Source organism: Miscanthus floridulus, chromosome 9 (genome assembly GCF_019320115.1).
Source record: "Miscanthus floridulus cultivar M001 chromosome 9, ASM1932011v1, whole genome shotgun sequence".
NCBI classification, from domain to species: Eukaryota; Viridiplantae; Streptophyta; class Magnoliopsida; order Poales; family Poaceae; genus Miscanthus; species Miscanthus floridulus.
In genome coordinates, this window is record NC_089588.1 from 26,444,791 (window position 1) to 26,464,859 (window position 20,069).

A 20,069-nucleotide genomic window follows, 5' to 3' on the forward strand; every position below is an offset into this window, starting at 1 on the left:
AAAGAAGGCATAGATATCGCATAATCTGATACCCATATCCAAAACCCTCTTCACAAAGCCTTAAATCCAAACACTGAACATGGCCCAACAAGTTAGCTCAGCATTGCGCTATTGCCAATCACTGGGGGTGGAAGACAAAGGTGGGAGCTTGATAGAGCCATGTAGTTGATCCTATAAAAGTTTAAAGCAATAATGCACGGTGAATGATTCCACGGAGATACAGGCAACTGTAAATATCTGACGGGTGATTTAGGTGCCAACTTTTACTAACAATTCTCAAAAGAATAGCTAGTCGAAATTAGGAGTCTAGTTTTATTGTGAAAATTTTCCCATGACATATCTATGAATACCAATCTTTTGAAGTTAATATATTCTGCTTCGTGCTGGCCTAGCAATACTTCTTTCTTTTTTATTTTACCAAAAAAAAGTCTAATTGGATTTTTTTTTTTGGCAGACAAAACAGAAAAGCCTAGCAAAAGTGGCCCAAAAGGCCAGAGAACCTGACGGTGATGGCTCGGCCAGGGCCGTGGATCCCAAGAGTCCCCCCCACGCAAGGCCCAGACCCAGCCAAAAAACCCGACTCCAGAAGCGGGACAGGACGAAGACCGTGTGATGCGAGAGCGACAAAAAAAAAAACGGCCGGCCGGCCTCGGCGGCGCCGGCGTCTTCGGATTCTCCGCCCGACCGCGCGCCTTTATTTCCTTCCCTCTCTCCTCAGTCTCCGCGCCGTCCTGCCCCCGCCTGCTACCACCCTGCATTTCACCCGCGCAGGTACGTGCGCGCTCTGGCTCTGTTCGTTTCGACTCAGCTTGGGATCCGTACTTCCGTAGCTCGGGGTCCGGTCGGGGGTCGTCGTCGTACTGCGCGTTTCGCGGCCAAGGTGGGCTCTCTCTGCTCTGGGGTGCTTGCTGCACAGTTCTCTGCGCATGGAACCTGTGGTTGCGTTTACACTGCTATGCGAGCCTTGCTAGGAGAGGGTACTTTCAGTTTACTGCCAGTTCAGTCATAGCCACCGCCCGAGTGGTAGGACTCGAGCGATTGCATTGATTTATTGATTGGGGGTAAATAGTGATCCAGAAATTCTTGCTTTGTTCCCTCCGTGTTAAAGAACTGAGGTTGTTGCCCTTTCAAGAACTGAAGTTCCAAATGCCACTCTGAACATACGCTCGCTGAAGCTCCAAACAATGCTTAGTGGGATTCTGTAAATTTTTGAGGATGTCATGTTCTGTGCGCGTAGGCAGCTACTCAGCATGCGTAGTTGTAGTCGTAATGTGTACAAGAGAAAATTAATCATATAGCTGGCGCTGTTGTTTAGTATTTCACCCATTTTTTCTAACTATTAACATTCACAACTAAAATTGTCCAGTTAAATCTTATTGCAGGTTTCTGACTCCAAGACCTCTGCGAATAAGTTTTGCCTACTGGCACTCAATAAACTAGTAGCAATATGAATCCGTATTTCTTGGGATTCATTCTCCCTTTTGTGGCATCTCTCCTGCTCAGCAAGAGAAAGTCTGAGAAGAAGAGGGGTGTGCCAGCCAATGTGGGTGGAGAGCCTGGCTGCGCCATCCGTAACCACAGATTTGAACGGCCTATCGAGACGCTCTGGGAGGGGATTTCAACGCTTGCTGAGCTATTTGAGCAATCGTGCAAGCGGTTTGCCTGCATGCCCCTATTTGGCACTAGGAAGCTCGTTGCGAGAGAAATGGTAGTGGCTGCTGATGGAAGATCCTTTGAGAAGCTCCATTTGGGAAATTATGAGTGGAAGAGCTACGCTGATGCGTTCAAAACTGTCTGCAATTTCGCTTCTGGTCTTCTGCGGATTGGGCACCTGAAGGATGAGCGTGTTGCTATTTTTTCTGATACACGGGCTGAGTGGCAGATTGCGTTGCAGGTACTTTCCCAACCAATTTACCGATATTGGCAAATATAGATGCTATCGAGCATCAAATATCTGAAGTGCAGTTTGGATAATGCAAATTCGTCCTCAAGTTTCTTCATCATCTCATTCACAATACAATAAGCTTTGCAAATACACATGTTATGTGGCTGCTAGGATTGAGAGGGAGAGGCGAGGGGAGCGACGGCGGCTGACGCGCTACAGTACCCGCGGCGCTACAGTACCGCGGGTACTGTTCACGGATAGGGCTGCGAGGGTGAGAGAGAGCCGGCCGCGGGGCGTTTGCCCACGGCCGGGCAAGAGGGAAGGGATTTCCTTCTTAATTCTTGCTTGATTAGATTGATACATCACCTCTCCTTATATAGAGAGGTTTACTTGACTCCTAAGCAAGCGACCCTTATCTCTAATTAACCCTAACACTAATGGGCTATACATCCAGCCCAGGCCCAATAGGCCCCTGCCATACTTTAACACTACACCACACCTGGACATGCAGCTCGTCCTCGAGCTGCAACCTAACGAACTTATAACGCTGACTCGACTCCTAACACCTAAAAACAAGCCTTTTACATCTTGGCTTATGTTATTATTCTCAACCTGAAATAGACTGGGACTCTTTATTTTTGACTCCTGAACATAAGGTGGACACCATCCGCCTCCTGGATCCCATGGACACCATCTAGACGAAAGGGGTGCATGTGTATGGCCACCTAGAAGTGGTCGCAACAGCGACCATGCGACGGCGCTACGCGGTGCGCTCTCGCTGGTGACCCCACACCTTCTCCCCGCCAGACGGCTGCTGGTCTGCACCGCACAGAGAAGAGCGGAGGGCTTCCGATGGAGAACGAGGTGGAGGGATGCGCCTCCCCAACTGCTGCCCGCAGGGAAAATAGCATGCCCGCCGCCCGTGGGGGAAACCGCATGCCCGAGATCCCCGACGCAGCGGATGAGATCGAGGTCCTCCGCGCAGCTAAGCGCAACTGGCGGCGGGTCCTGTGTGGAGGACGAGGGCGCCGCGCCCGTGCTGTCCAGCGAGGGCGACGCGGCGGAGAGCGTCAGCATCAGGCTGCCGTCGTGGAACAGGGGGCCGTCCACCCCGCCGTAGAGGACGCCCGGAGCCGGGGCGCCGCCATGCGCCATGACAGCCCCGGTGGTCGGGAGCGGCGGTAGGTGCGGCTGGGTACTGGGCGCCGTGTAGATGGGTTTCGACAAACCGACGATCCAAGCCGGAAGCGGTGGCAGCGGCAGTTGCTGCTGCGTGGGCGGCGGTGGTGGGATCGGCTGCGGTCCTTGCGGTCCCAAAAGGAACGCGTGAATCCCGGCCACCATCTTGCCGAGGTCGAGCACCGCTGCCGTCAATTCGGCGTTCGACATGACGCCAATGGCGGAGGGAGACGCCCCCGTGGCCATCGACAGCGAGGTCTCGGGAACGAGCAACAGGGTTCCCGCGGGCAGAACCGGCTGGGACGTCCGCGGGTCAGGCAGCTGCGCGAAGGCGTTGGTGGGCGGCGGCGGAGTGGTGGAGGTGGGCAGCGAGGTCGACATCGGAACCGAGATCTCTGATACCAGATTGTTATGTGGCTGCTAGGATTGAGAGGGAGAGGCGAGGGGAGCGACGGCGGCTGACGCGCTACAGTACCCGCGGCGCTACAGTACCGCGGGTACTGTTCACGGATAGGGCTGCGAGGGTGAGAGAGAGCCGGCCGCGGGGCGTTTGCCCACGGCCGGGCAAGAGGGAAGGGATTTCCTTCTTAATTCTTGCTTGATTAGATTGATACATCACCTCTCCTTATATAGAGAGGTTTACTTGACTCCTAAGCAAGCGACCCTTATCTCTAATTAACCCTAACACTAATGGGCTATACATCCAGCCCAGGCCCAATAGGCCCCTGCCATACTTTAACCAGATTGTTATGTGGCTGCTAGGATTGAGAGGGAGAGGCGAGGGGAGCGACGGCGGCTGACGCGCTACAGTACCCGCGGCGCTACAGTACCGCGGGTACTGTTCACGGATAGGGCTGCGAGGGTGAGAGAGAGCCGGCCGCGGGGCGTTTGCCCACGGCCGGGCAAGAGGGAAGGGATTTCCTTCTTAATTCTTGCTTGATTAGATTGATACATCACCTCTCCTTATATAGAGAGGTTTACTTGACTCCTAAGCAAGCGACCCTTATCTCTAATTAACCCTAACACTAATGGGCTATACATCCAGCCCAGGCCCAATAGGCCCCTGCCATACTTTAACAACACATAGGTTGCATTGTTCTAGAAACATAGTGATGGTACTCTTCTTGATGAATGGGCAGTGATAATGATAGGGATATGAAGATTTAACAAGTTATTTGTACTGTCATATACTCATATGAAGACCGGTTTCATTCAATGACATTGGTACTTAATGCGGAAATATATTATGCTGTTCTGCACTTTTGCTTATGTTTTTTTGTGCTAAATGAATTTGCCACCACATTTTACCTATGCTATTTACATTGAGTTAATATTTAGCTCGGCAAATCTATTGCTAAATCTATAATCTTTTATTCCTCTCTTTGCTAGGCATGCTTCAGACAAAATATTGCAGTTGTCACAATCTATGCCTCTTTGGGGGAGGGAGCGCTATGTCACTCACTAAATGAGGTTGGGTTACTTCATCCAGTGTTGTCTATATATTCAAAATCATTGTTTATACCATCCTCAGGCCCTTACAACAATTGATTTTTTTTTTGCTTTTGTTAGCTGTGGCATCTCTCTTTTTTATGGCCACTGTATACTAGCATTCATTCTCAAACGTTGTTCCTTAAGGATTTACAAAGCCATACCTATTATATGTGGCACTGTTGCACTTTCAGCTGATCTTATTCTTAGTTTTACTCTTTAGACTGAGGTAACCACTGTTGTGTGCGGACGGAAAGAACTTAAAAAGCTGATTGATATAAGTGGGCAACTTGACACTGTGAAACATGTCATCTACATTAATGAGGAAGGTGTCTCGGCTGAAGTATCCTTGGCTCAAAACTGTACTAGCTGGACCATCAAGTCATTTGAGGAGGTAGAGAGCATAGGGTTGCAAAGACCTGTGGAGGAAAACTTGCCTCTCCCATCAGATACTGCAGTGATTATGTATACGAGTGGGAGCACAGGAATGCCTAAGGTTTGTTCAAATCCTAGTATTTCAACATCTTCATTTTGATTCTGCAGCAGATATGAAATAAACTCTCTTTCCCAGTGTTCATGTTAGATCACTTCAGGGTGTGTGCACTTATCAATGTTGTTTTCCTGAGATAATCTACTCCACAACTTCTTCTGATTGAGGCAACATTCTTGTTTGTATAATTTTTCACAGGGAGTCATGATGAGCCACCAAAATGTCTTGGCTGTAGTTTCAGCTGTTATGACCATTGTGCCCGGTCTTGGCAAGAAGGATGTGTACCTGGCATACCTTCCCCTAGCACATATCCTTGAATTGGCAGCTGAGGTAAGCATTGACATGGCATGTCAGCCTATTCCACATTGTTGTTTTTTTTATGCTCACTCACTCTATGCAACTGGAATGTTTAGGCAATCATAACTGGTGTTGGGGCTTCAATTGGATACGGGTCACCTTTGACCCTGACCGATACATCAAATAAAATAAAAAAGGGGACGCAGGGTGATGCTTCTGTACTGAAGCCAACACTAATGACCGCTGTACCTGCTATACTCACCGTGTTCGTGATGGTGTACGAAAAAACGTAATGTTCTTTACTGTTAGTTCATGCATTGCTTTTTGGGCTCTTTCATGTTCTCTCAACTGTTCTATTTTTTCACGCTGAGATAAATTCAGGTAGATGCAAAAGGTGGGTTAGCGAAGAGATTATTTGATATTGCCTACAGCCGCCGTCTAGCTGCTGTTAATGGAAGCTGGTTGGGTGCATGGGGACTAGAGAAGCTCTTGTGGGATATGCTTGTGTTCCAAAAGGTTCGTGCAATCTTAGGAGGACGGATTCGCTTTATTCTTGCAGGTGGAGCACCTCTGTCAGGGGATACTCAGAGATTTATCAATATATGTCTCGGGTGAGATTTAAGTCTTATTTTTTTCAGTGGCATTATCAGTTGTGTTGTAACGCCAACTGCATCTGTTTTTTTGAGGGCTCAGTGGGGGAACTCCCCCAGCTATTTTTTGTATTTAAATTGATTGTAACAAAATACAGGTGCACAAGATGTGCAAGCCAACTGCATCTGTTGCCCACTTTGTTTCACAAATTTGGATTCAAACACTCAAGCCAATAGTTTGCACATGAATATACAATTATTTCATTATACTTACAGCGCAGAAATTGATAGTGCGATTTATGTTATTGCAGGGCTCCTATATCGCAAGGATATGGCCTGACTGAAACTTGTGCTGGTGGGACATTTTCAGAGTATGATGAAACATCTGTTGGCCGTGTTGGTCCCCCTCTGCCTTGTTCATACATTAAGGTATAGAACCAAAGTTGTCTCTATATTTCAGCTGACATATATCTCCCAAAGCAACAAGCATTATTTTCATTCATAATGGTACAGTTGATAACAGATCTTGTTACTTATCTGATGAAATAAGTCTGGAAGATTTTCTGTAGTTGCAAAGGATATATGTTTTCTTACCTGTGCCAAGTACCATATTAAAGTATTCGAGAAAAAGTGCTGTATAAAGATCACTGATAAGCCCAATATATCTTAATGCTTGAAGTGCAAATCTAGAAACAGAAGCTATTGCATTGTATGACCTTTTTTTTGCATGTCCACTTTTATTTGTATGGCTTCTTTCATTTTGTGGTATGAGTAATTTTATTTTCCCTTGGCTTCAGACTCGATTGTTTTTCCTAACATGATAGTTGGTAGACTGGGCCGAAGGTGGATACTTAACAACTGATGTGCCAATGCCTTGCGGTGAAATAGTTATTGGGGGCCCAAATGTAACTAAAGGCTACTTCAAAAATGAAGCAAAAACAAACGAGGTGTACAAGGTGTGTTTCCAACAATACCCAGTGTCCAGGAAAGTGTTTATTGTGGCTACTTTTCTTGAACACTGCGTTTTTTGAAGGTTGACGAAAGAGGCATGCGGTGGTTCTACTCCGGTGACATTGGGCGCTTGCACCCAGACGGATGTCTTGAAATCATCGACCGTAAGAAGGATATAGTCAAGCTTCAACATGGTGAATATGTTTCTCTAGGAAAGGTAGGCAGGCTTCTTTGTTCTAACCAAACAAAACAAGTCGTTAATCAATTCTAACTAATAATAATACAATCACAGGTGGAGGCTGCTTTGAGTGTGTGCTCGTACATTGACCAGATCATGATCCATGCTGACCCCTTCCACAACTACTGTGTCGCGCTTATTGTAGCTGCACAGAGTGAGCTGAAAAACTGGGCCTCAAAACAAGGAATCACATATAGTGATTTCTCAGATTTGTGTCAGAAGCAAGGGACAGTCAAAGAAGTCCTCCAATCTTTGGTGAAGGTTTGTGTTCTCCTTGCATCTCAGTTAATTCATTCCTGATCCCCCACCCCACCCCACGCCACCCCAAAAAACAATTATTCCTTCAATTTAATGCTTCAGTAATTGTTGCATTTGATTCAATTATTCTCTTCTTTATTCCAATTTTTCTTTGAGAAATACAAAGGAAATATATACTATAATATCTCATAGCAGTACAACTTTATATAAATCAAATGTTGCGGGCATCATAAGTAAATGATGTGTTGTATGATAATTACTTGATTTTAGTGATATGTGCTTGTTCTTCAGGCTGCTAAGCAAGCACGACTGGAGAAATTTGAGATCCCAGCCAAAATTAAGTTGATACCAGAGCCATGGACGCCGGAGTCAGGCCTCGTCACGGCTGCCCTCAAGCTCAAGAGGGAGGTCATCAAGAAGGCATACGAGATGGACCTTGCCCAGTTGTACAGCTAGTGACGCTGACGCTGGTCATAGGGATGTTTCTTGGTAGCAACTGGCAACAACAGTTCTTTTTGTACTTCGTATCGGTATTGAAAGCCCCTTTTTTGTTTTTTTATTTAAGACAATAGTTGACTGATAAGAAGAGAGCATGGTAAATCAATTGCCAATAATGTGTAGTGTTCCCCCACGCACCAGTAGGGAACTATACCTTGAGGATTCCTTTCACTTTGGTTCCCATAACTTCTACGATGTTGAACCAAGTAATAATCTCAACAAATAACCATGGACAGTTATCAGGTAGCCTGTATCTGGCTTATAAGCCTTGGCTTATCAGGTAGCCAACAATATTTTTCTCTCAGACTAAACCAGCCAGCAGTACTTTTAGCCATGACTTATAAGTCAATCCAGCCAAAACAAACAGGCTGATTGTGATTAGATCAAGGCTGATTGTGATTAGATCAGCATGTGAATTCATGGAGTAATAGATCCGACAACTGCCCAACAGAATTGCAAGGGGCAGGAATCTCTAGCAGCATGATTTCAATATATTCAGAGATGATTCTGTACTGCATACAACCTATCAACCTTTGGCTTAAAAACAAAAACATCACAAACAAACCATCAATTACAGCGGTGAACATGCTATGAAAATCCAGGGATCTAGTAAAGGGGCAAAGAAATATATATATCACGTTATTATTTGGCTACAATTCCGTGTCCTTTATTCACCAAGGATAAAATTAAATCCACTTAGCCCAGGAGCATCCATCCAAACCTTAACCCAAAAAATAACCTCTGCTTGACACCACCAAAACCAACATGACTGGAAGTGTCAACTTCCTTCAGCTACAGATTGTTTCATTAATACATGGTAACAAGAATAAACTAGACAAGGGCATAGAGTTTCAATTCTCTCAGAATAGCAGTGCGGTAATCGCAGAATGGTAGTGCACTTATTCCGCCCGGGATTGACCAGCACGGGATGAAAGGATAATTCCAACGATGAGACCGTAGAGAGCAAGCGCTTCTGCGAAAATGAGGATGAGGATCATGCCCACGAAAAGCTTCGGCTGTTGTGCATTTGCCCTGAAATCGGTGGCACAGAAAATAAGTCAAAATAACATTTCAATTCCCACAAAAGCATGTACTGCTTCCATAAAAGAAGAAATGCCAGGTGAAAGATACATAAGCTACTGACTTTTTTTTTAGGAAAACATAACATCAAGCAAGTAGTAGTGACAGAAAGAGCTCATGAAGGCATCTAACCTAACAAAGAACCTAAACACATAATAATTGCATTTTCAAACTTCTCTATGAAATATCAAAAAAGGGATTATCGATCTCATCTGGAGCTACTGAAAATAAAGGAGTTTAGGTTGATCATAACATCCTTCAAGTGTATAAATAGGCATATATCGATTTGGTAGTCATCCAAGAGTACGTTTGTGTTCATGTAACAGTAGAACTTAGGAGGGTCATACTTCAGTGAAAATGAAGTGCAATAACAAGACAGTTATTAACTCTAAAAGACAAGAAATCTGCAGTGCTCTCACCACAGAACTATTATTTATGGGGAGCTTAAAGATACAGAGGAATCCCAAACCTACATGTTTTCTAATCAAAACTATTTTATCAGTTTAAGGAAAATGTCTCAGAGAGAGCAGAAACAAAACAGGGGTACAACACAGAGTACATATATGCCATCATTAAACTGACAGCAAATAGTTCAAAGTCAGAAAGAATACTTATTAACTGTAAAATAGGCATCATTTTAGACATTTCGTTTTTCAAATGTTTGAAGTCCCAAGAAAAAGAATTCATGTGCAAGACCAACAGGACAAAGGGCATTAGACTAATAATGAGCAAGAATTTGAATGCTAATAACTACCTATATTACATGGATTTAGGTTCTTATGACTTATAAATGGCGATAAAACGAGTGAGCACTAAATAACACCATTGAGGAGTCACATTATTAATGCTATTAACCTTGTAGCACTCAATAACATAATATTAACATTCTGGACATGTCATTTAATAGCAGACAATAGCAAAAGGACAGAGTAAATCCATGATGCTCACTACAGATAAAGAGCTTTTTACCTGACTCCAGCATCACCGACAATGCCGATGGCCATGCCAGCCGCAAGCCCAGCAAGGCCACAGGCAAGCCCGGACGACAGGTGGGCGTAGCCATCGAAGAGGTAGTAGGGCTTGGCCTTGGGGTTGATCCCCGTGCTGATGATGACGGCGATGATGAGGCCGTAGATACCGAGCACACCAGCCATGACGACGGGCACGATGGACTTCATGACGAGCTCCGGCCGCATCACACCCATCGACGCCACGCCGACGCCGCTCTTCGCCGTCCCGTACGCCGCGCCCATGCCTGTGCGCCGGATCAATCAATCAAGCGAAAACAACAGCGCGGTCAGCACCTGCCCCGCTGCCCGACCGAAAAAGCCCGTCGATTTCTGGAATCCCGCACCCGATCGGGACCGAATCGGGCAGATCCAGCACCGGCGCGCCCGGAATCGCGCTGACCGGAAGCTGGGGCTCGGCCAGATCGAGCCGAACCACGGAGCCCCGGCGACAGATCGGGCTATGGACGGTGAAAAATTCGAACTTTCTTCGGGAAAAACTAGAGCTTTGGGTACGGAATCGATTGAGTGCGCGGGTGGAAGAGGGGGATGGGGGAAGGGGGAACGAACATGAGAAGATGAGGGCGGCGGCGGCGCCGAGGAAGCCGAAGAAGGGGGCCGTCTCATCGCCGCTGAACACCGACGACATCTTCTTCGTCTCCGGCTGCCTGCTCCTCTCCCTGACTCAGACTCTCGGTGGTGGGTTGCTCGGTCTCCGGGCTGCCGCGTCGATGGGGAAAGAAGGTGGGCAGGCAGATGCGATCTCTCTCGAGCCGAGTTTGGTTTCTTTTTCCTGCTCCTCCTCCCCGATCTGATCTGAAAGTCTCCAGACGCGAGACCGGCTAGGGCCCACCGTGCTTTTTTACAGTTTTGCCCCTGGGATCCCGTTCTTGGACGTGTCCGTTCTGGACGGGTAGAGCCGTCGATCGAGGCTGTCCACTCCAGCCACGCCACGATGTGATCGATAGCGGTGTCCATCGATCTCCCATCTTTACGTGGCATCATACACGATGCCTCCAGATTTTTGAGGCCGTAGAGATTTGAGAAGCGGCTAAGCCTCTGTTTCAAAATGCTTACAAGTTTTGGCTAAATACGTTTAACGAGGTGCATCTACTTCCCTTTGTTGTTGTGCACTTGTCACCCGACGGGGCGCATCTACTTCCCTTTGTTTTGGCTAAATACGTTTAACGAGGCTTGGCTCGGCCGGCAGGGCGGCGCGCGCGACGGGCGGGAGCGAGCGACGCGGGATGGGCGAGCGCGATGGTGGATGCGGCCGCGGCGGTCGCATGCGTGCGGCAGTGGAGAAAGGAAATGTCACTATGTTCTTTATTTTTTGGAAAAACCGCGTCGTACTGATGGTGGAGCGGAGGAGGCCTGTTGGGCCCGATCGTTGGGCAGGCCCGGGAACGAGCCGTCCGAACGAAACACGTCTGGATGGACGCTCGTGTGCCAGCATTATCGATAAATTAAACTAAATTTATGCAATATATGGATTATGTAATCGTAGTAGATCAAGTCTTTTGGTATAATAATACTAGAAAAGAAACGCATTTTATGGGCGCACTAGACAAATTTATCTTTAATTATTTTGAGGATCTCTCGTGGAACCAAAACACAAATATTGCAGCCAAAGCGTGCGGCTGCTTCAAAAAGTACGTTGTGGCGCTGTAACTTGCAAGAGGAAGCGTGATGTGTGGCTCGGGGCAGGTGCACGGACGCGGGAGTGCGTGCGATGCGTCACGCGGAGGACTGCAGAGAAGTGCGGCATGTGCCTCGACTGCTCGCCTGCTCGGCCATCTTGGCGGGAGCGGGTGAGATTGGGGATGCGAAAGCCCTTTTTGTTGGGCTTTCATGGACCGTGAATGAACGGTCAGGCTCTGACCCTGTGAGTGGTTGTGCAAACGGTGACGCAGGGAAACGTGGATAGGGATTGCACAACCATACCCGCCCCCGCTGGGGATGTTTCTTCCCCGCTTAGTCCTCCATGGAGATAAATGTACCCATATTCCCGTACCCAGGGCAATTCCCCACGGGGAATCGGGGATTGGTTCGCTATTGTTATCTTTGCCACCATGCCTTACATAGCTAGAGCCTAGAGGTGGTTTCATGCAATGGTAGTCAGTGGTACTATTGTTCTACAGTGCAAAATCTTATTTGTAGCTCGTTCGCTTGTTGGTTTCAGCCAGGGCTTATCAGCCTACCAACAGTGTTTTCCTCTCACAACAAACCAGCATCAGCTGAGCTTATTAGCCTAGAAACCAACAATCGAATAAGTCGTTGATTGGCTGAGTAATCTCTTGACACGTCATCATGTATATTTCGGTGGACTTCTATGCTTCATTGGATTCGATGGGACATTAGGTTAGGTAGCACTGTACTGTTCTAGCATAGGGCGTGGGTAGAGGCCGTTGTAGCTTAGTCCTTTAGTCCTGACGATGAGCAGGGTAGAGGCCGTTGACGGTCATGCCGCCGGTCTTGGCGGTGGTGGCCTCCCACTCGGCCAGGCGTTCCTGCAGCTCCGCCTCGTTCTGGGAGCACGTGTGCACCGCCGCGCCCAGCGCCGCCAGCTCCTCCACCACGGCACGCCTGAGCACATGGATACATGCGTACGAGTCAGTTACACTTAAACAGAGCCTGCATGTGCCCCCTGTTATACGTACCCAATGCCGCGGGTGCCGCCTGTAACGAGGGTCGTCATGCCGCGCAGCGACCACCTCCTCCCGGCGGCGGCCTCAACGCTGATGATGGCCCTGTCGCCGTCGTTCCCCGCCGCGGCCATGGTCATGTAGCTATCGGTTTCTAGCTCTGCCGTCGGCCGCTGGGAGATGCACTACTACAAAAAAAAAACGTTTGTAGCAATGGGATAATTTTTTTTTGTAGGGGCGGCTGGTGATGGAGCCACCCCTACAGTGGCGTGCTCGGACTCCAGCACAGCAGCCACCCCTACAAATGGCACAGTAGGGGCGGCTGGTAATACGAGCCGCCCCTACAAATACGTCTATTTGTAGGAGCGGCTCGTATTACTAGCCGCCCCTGCTGTGTCCATTTGTAGGGGCGGCTGAATCACCAGCCGCCCTACAAATGTCCGCTTTATATACAGCTGTTGGGGAGAAAAATATCTCCCTCGTCCTCTCGACCTCAGCCCGAGACGCCACCTCCGGGCTTTTCCCTCACGTCGCTCTCTCTCGTGGCGTTCGCCACATCACCCTCTGTCGTCGCCTCCACCGTGCGCCGATGTCGACAACGCCGAGCGCCGCCTCCGCCTCTCCTCCCCACGGAGCGGCACCTCGGCCTAGGCGGCCGGCCTCCGGCGCCGCCGCCACGCCGACCTAGGGTTTCGGTGTGGAACCAGCCTTGGCCCGGGCTCAGCGGCGCACCGGCACGGGTGGCCTGCTGAAAGGTCCTAATGGCTAGAGGGTGGGTGAATAGCCTAATAAAAAATTTCTTCAACAACACTTAGCAAACCGGTTAGACAATTATGAGGCGAAGCAAGTGTTGCGCTAGCCTACTGGAATTGCAAGCCACCTAACACAATTCTAGTTTATATAGTTTCTATCCACACAATAGCTATGTCACTACACTAAGGTAGTGTGCTCTCAAAGGCTAATTAAACAGCCACACTAACCAAACTAACAAGCTCTCACAACTAGCTACACTAAAGAGCTTGACAACTAGTTTGCGATAATGTAAAGAGAGTGAGCAAGATGATTATACCGCCAAGTCGAGGAGTGAACCAATCAATCACAGGAATCAATATCAATGAAGACCAATCACCTTGGAATCAAATGATGACACAATGATTTTTTACGGAGGTTCTCATGCTTGCCGGCAAGCTAGTCCTCGTTGTGGCGATTCACTCACTTGGAGGTTCACACGCTAATTGGCATCACACGCCAAACCCTTAATAGGGTGCCGCACAACCAACACAAGATGAGGATCACACAAGCCATGAGCAATTCACTAGAGTACCTTTTGGCTCTCCGCCAGGGAAAGGTCAAGAAACCCTTACAATCACCACGATCAGAGCCAGAGACAATCATCAACCTCCGCTTAACGATCCTCGCTGCTCCAAGCCATCTAGGTGGTGGCAACCACCAAGAGTAACAAGCGAATCCCGCAGCGAAACACGAACACCAAGTGCCTCTAGATGCAAACACTCAAGCAATGCACTTGGATTCACTCCCAATCTCACAAAGATGATGAATCTATGATGGAGATGAGTGGGAGAGCTTTGGCTAAACTCACAAGGTTGCTATGTCAATGCAAATGGCCAAGAGAGTGAGCTTGAGCTGGCCATTAGGCTTAAATAGAGAGCCCCCATGAATAGAGCTGTTGGGCTCCTCACTCACTGAACACGGGGCGACCGGACGCGCAGGTCAGATCGACCAGACGCTGGACCCCAGCGTCCGGTCGCGCGATGTGTGCCACGCGTCCCCTGCTTCAAACGTTGATCGCACGATCCCAACGGTCATTAGTACATTTAAGTTGTGACCGGACGCGCTACTTGAACGTGATCGGACGCTGGACCTTAGCGTCCGGTCGTTTCCAGTAAGCATCCAGAGATGATTTTTCACGATCGGGCGTGTCCTGTCACCCTTGACCAGACTCACCCAGCGTCCGGTCGGCCACCTTCTTCACTGTGTGCTGCCACATCAGCAGGACCGAACGCAACCCATCAGCGTCCGGTCACTTTGTGACCCAGTGTCCGGTCGAAGACCGACGCCAGCGTCTTCACTACTTCCATTGACCGGACACAGGACCCCAGCGTCCGGTCACTGCGTGACCAGCGTGACTAACTCCTTTTCAACTCTATCTTCTTCACCCTTGCTCAAATGTGTCAACCACTAAGTGTATCACCTTGTGCACATGTGTTAGCATATTTTCACAAACATTTTTCAAGGGTGTTAGCACTCCACTAGATTCTAAATGCATATGCAATGAGTTAGAGCATCTAGTGGCACTTTGATAACCGCATTTCGATACGAGTTTCACCCCTCTTAACAGTACGGCTATCGATCCTAAATGTGATCACACTCACTAAGTGTCTTGATCACCAATATAAAATGGCTCCTACCATTTATACATTTGCCTTGAGCCTTTTGTTTTTCTCTTTCTTCTTTTCAAGTCCAAACACTTGATCATCACCATGGCATCACCATCATCATGTCATAATCTTCATTTGCTCCACCACTTGAAATGTGCCACCTATCTCATGATTATTTTGATAAACTAGGTTAGCACTTAGGGTTTCATCAATTCACCAAAACCAAACTAGAGCTTTCAATCTCCCCCTTTTTGGTAATTGATGACAACCCTTACACAAAGATATGAATTGAAATTCAATTGAATCCATGTTGCTTGCCCAAACATATTTACCATGTGTAAAAGGATATGGACAAGTTTCATGAATTCCAAATGGTAGCAATTGCTCCCCCTACATATGTGCCAAGAGTTTGGATTGTAGCTTGCACATATGCTTGGATAGGAAATATAGGAGACAATGTCTACCAAATGATGCTAAGGTATAAAAGATGGACATTTGAAGCGTGATACCAATCGGAGTGCACCAATATACCATCTTTAGCTCCATGGTTAGCTCAATACCACTTGGAAATGAAATCACTAGATAACCTATGCATGCTAGTTTTTTCATTACATCATTCAAACCTACAACTAGCATACACCACACAAGCATGGATATAGAAATTTAAAAAACTTGTGTCATGCAAGCAAACATATAGCTCATTTGCTAGATCAAACACTAGGTTTACAAGCCCACCAACATGTCATATGCTACCACTAGACCAAATCAAGCATAGAAGCAATAGTGGTACCATACAATCATCAAATTCATTTGATTTTCATGAATGAGCCTATTAAATGTAAAAGATGACTAGATGCACGAAGCATGTCGTTAGCAAGGATGTATGCCATGCCAATCAACTTTTACCTTGGATTGCTCGAAGAAGAGGCATGTCATATGAGTGGGGGTGCATCAACACATATTTGACAAATCCAATATGTTCAACTCATTTCTTAGCTTGCAAAATCTTTTCTCATCCAATGGCTTGGTGAATATATCGGCAAGTTGATCTTCGGTGCCTACACTCTCAATACAAATATTCCCTTTTTGTTGGTGATCTCTTATGAAATGGTGGCGGACATCAATGTGCTTTGTTCTTGCATGTTGAACTGGATTGTTGGTCAACTTGATTGCACCCTCATTGTCACATAGCAATGGCACTTTCTTGAACTTGATTCCAAAATCACCTTGCCATCATCTTTCCAAATTCTTCAATCATGGACATCTCAAACTCATTAGCCATCATCTTTCCAAATTCTTCACAAAAATCTTGATTGGTTGATCCAAATATGATGTCATCAACATAGATTTGCAACACAAATAAATCTTCTCCAATCTTCTTGATGAAAAGAGTGGTGTCAACATTGCCCATCATGAACCCTTTAGAGAGTAGGAAGTCCCTCAATCTCTCATACCATGCTCTAGGTGCTTGCTTCAAGCCATACAATGCCTTCCTCAACTTGTACACATGGTCGAGCTTCTTGTCATCTTCAAAACCAGGAGGTTGCTCAACATATACTTCTTCATTGATGTAACCATTGAGAAATGCACTCTTAACATCCATTTGATAGAGTTTGATGTTGTGGGCACAAGCATAGGCTAGCAAGATTTTAATTGCTTTCAATCTAGCAACCAGAGCATATGTTTCTCCAAAGTCAAGACCTTCAACTTGTGTATATCCTTGTGCTACCAATCTTGCTTTGTTCCTTACTACTATCCCATCTTGATCTTGCTTGTTTCTAAAGACCCATTTGGTTCCAATCACATTGTGTCCCTTTGGTCTCTTCACTAATTCCCATACTTGATTTCTTGTGAAATTATTCAATTCTTCATGCATAGCATTCACCCAATCAACATCCTTCAATACTTCATCTATCTTCTTTGGTTCAATGGATGACACAAATGAGAAATGCTCACAAAATGATGCCAATCTTGATCTAGTTTGCACACCTCTAGAAATATCACTAATTATAGTGTCCAATGGATGATCCCTTGCAATATTGGTTGGTTGGAGTATTGGAACTTGATTGCTTGCACTTGCTTGATCATTGGGTTGAGATGATGTACTAGCCACTTGATTTTGTTCATTGTCATGAGAGCCACTTGTGCTAGCTTGATTTGTATCATCTTGCACATTTGAGTTGGAGAGCACTTGCACTTGATCATCTTCATCATCATTCACTTGCCTAGGCCTCAATTCACCAACATCCATGTTCTTCATGGCATTTGAAAGTTGAATGCCTCTAACATCTTCTAAGTTCTCATTCTCTTCTTGTGAACCCTTAGTTTCATCAAATTCAACATCACGAACTTCCTCAAGAGTACCACTATCCAAATTCCAAACTCTATATGCTTTGCTTGTAGTAGAGTAGCCAAGTAGGAATCCTTCATCACATTTCTTGTCAAACTTGCCTAATCTTGTGCCTTTCTTCACAATATAGCATTTACAACCAAAGACTCAAAAATATGCAATGTTGGGCTTTCTACCATTCAAGAGCTCATATGGTGTCTTCTCTTTCAATGGGTGACAATAGAGGCGGTTGCTACAATAGCAAGCCGTGTTGATAGCTTCGGCCCAAAAAGATTGACTCACATTGTACTCACTAAGCATAGACCTTGCCATATCAATGAGTGTTCTATTCTTCCTCTCAACAAGGCCATTTGATTGTGGAGTGTACTTGGCCGAGAATTGATGTCTAATTCCAAATTCATCACACAACTCATCGATTCTAGTGTTCTTGAACTCACTACCATTGTCACTTCTAACTCTCTTGATGGTTGTTTCAAACTCATTGTGAATGCCTTTGACAAATGATTTGAATGTTGCAAACACATCACTTTTGTCCACTAGAAAGAATACCCAAGTGTATCAGTATAATCATCCACTATCACAAAGCCATATTTGTTACCACCAATGCTAGTGTATTGGGTTGGCTTAAATAAATCCATGTTCAATAACTCAAATGCTTTACTAGTGCTCATCGTGCTTTTCTTGGGATGGGTGTTTCCAACTTGTTTTCCGGCTTGACAAGAGCTACAAAGCTTATCCTTTTCAAACACAACATCTTTCAAGCCTCTAACCAAGTCATGCTTAACCAGTCTATTCAATTGTTTCATTCCAACATGACCAAGTCTTCTATATCATAACTAACCCATGCTAGACTTAGTGAACAAACATGTAGATAGTTTAGCTTCACTAGCATTGAAATCAACCAAGTATAGATTTTGATATCTAAAGCCTTTGAAGATCAAGTTAGAGCCATCTACATTTATAATCTCTACATCATCTACCCCAAATATGCATTTAAATCCAAGATCACACAATTGAGCCACGAATAGCAAATTAAAGTTCAAGCTCTCTACTAGCAACACATTGGATATGCTCATGTCATTGGATATTACAATCTTACCAAGCCCTTTGACCTTGCCTTTGCCATTGTCACCAAATGTGATACTATCATAACCATCATTGCCATTGGTGTTGATTGAGTTGAACATTCTTGCATCACCGGTCATGTGTTGAGTGCACCCACTATCAAAAACCCAATGCCTTCCTTAGGCTTTGTAATTAACCTACAAAAGAAGATCAATTTTTTTAGGTACCCAAACTTGCTTGGGTCCTTGAAGGTTAGTGACCAAGCTCTTTGGCACCCAAATGGCTTTCTTCTTTGAGCCCATCCATGGTTTACCAATGAACTTAGCCTTTACACCATTTGCACCCTTGGTAAGCATATAGAAAGAATCAAGCTTAATGGAGGATACATTAGCATTTTTGCTCTTGTTCTTGCACTCATGCTCTTTATGACCAACTTGCTTGCAACTAGTGCAAAACCGACCATTGTTCTTCACAAAACTAATCTTGTGAGGAGCAAAGGCCGCCTTGCCTTTCTTGGGGGTATAGCCCAATCCCTCTTTGTAGAGAGAAGCTCTTTGGCTACCCAAGCACATAAGCAAGCGGTCCTCACCACCATAGGCCTTAGCCAATATGTGAGTGAGCTTGTTGACCTCCTTCTTGAGGTTCTCATTCTCAACCACTAGTGAGGCATCACAAGTGAAACCATCACTACTAGATGAGGTGGAGGTAGAAGTACTACAAGAAGGGTTAGCGAGAGCAACAATAGTAGGCATAGATAATGATTCATCAATTATATCATAAGTTAAGCCTACATTGCAAGTCTCAACATGCTTCTTTTTATTTTGCTCATCAAGCAAAGAGGAATGAGCCTTTTCAAGCTTTTTGTGAGCCTTGCCAAGCTTCTCATGGGCTTTCTCTATCCTCTCATGAGATGCATTGAGCTCATCAAAGGCTTACTTAAGGGCTTTTAGTTCCTTATGCAAGCTTTTGCATTCCCTTCTCTTAATGCCAAATTGTTCTTTAGCATCTTCTAGCATGTCAAATAGTTCATCCTTAGTAGGTTCATCATCATCACTATCACTATCATTTTCATTTTCATTTTCATGTTCCTCATCACTTCCATCATCACAAATTTGTACCTTAGTGGACTTAGCCATGAAGCATGATGGAGTGTCAAAGAGAGAAGGCTTCTCATTGATAGCAATGCTTGCAAGTGCCTTCTTCTTGGTGGTCTTGTCATCATCACTATCATCATCATCATCACTTGAGGAAGCATCACTATCCCAAGTGACCACATATGAACCACCCTTCTTCTTCTTGAAAGTCATCTTGTCCTTCTTCTCTTTCTTTTCCTTCTTGTCCTTCTTCTTGTCATCATCTTTGTCGCTATTGTATGGGTATTGAGCAACAAGATGATCTTTGCTTCCACAATTGAAGCACCTTCTTGACTCTTCCTTGTTCTTGGATGAAGACTTCTTTCTTCTAGCACGGTATCCCTTCTTCATCATGAACTTGCCAAATCTCTTAACAAAGAGAGCCATCTTTTCATCATCCATCTCATCAAATGAACTATCATCTTCACTTGATGTTTCTTGCTTTGCCTTGCCCTTGGATGATGTGGCCTTGAATGCCACACTCTTCTTCTTCTCATCCTTCTTTTCATCTTTCTT

General features: G+C 45.9%; 1 protein-coding gene and 1 pseudogene across 1 annotated transcript; one reads left to right on the top strand and one right to left on the bottom strand.

Annotated features, from left to right (window-relative positions):
- Positions 1-734: 734 nt before the first annotated feature.
- On the top strand, positions 735-8,069 carry LOC136481599 (long chain acyl-CoA synthetase 9, chloroplastic-like; annotated as a pseudogene).
- Positions 8,070-8,479: 410 nt separating this feature from the next.
- On the bottom strand, positions 8,480-10,754 carry LOC136481600 (V-type proton ATPase 16 kDa proteolipid subunit-like). The gene is made up of 3 exons (XM_066478937.1): positions 10,532-10,754; positions 9,924-10,209; positions 8,480-8,906 (listed from the first exon to the last, which is right to left on the bottom strand). Exons 1-3 carry the CDS (start codon positions 10,608-10,610, stop codon positions 8,774-8,776), a joined length of 498 nt encoding a protein of 165 aa, XP_066335034.1. The 5' UTR covers positions 10,611-10,754; the 3' UTR covers positions 8,480-8,773.
- Between the last annotated feature and the right edge of the window lie 9,315 nt (positions 10,755-20,069).

Coding starts and splice junctions, on each gene's coding strand:
- LOC136481600 (XM_066478937.1), bottom strand. CDS start 10,610: ATGTCGTCGGTGTTCAGCGGCGATGAGACGGCCCCCTTCTTCGGCTTC. Junction 10,210..10,531: donor CGCCGCCCTCATCTTCTCAT/GTTCGTTCCCCC, acceptor TCCGGCGCACAG/GCATGGGCGCGGCGTACGGG. Junction 8,907..9,923: donor GTCGGTGATGCTGGAGTCAG/GTAAAAAGCTCT, acceptor CACCGATTTCAG/GGCAAATGCACAACAGCCGA.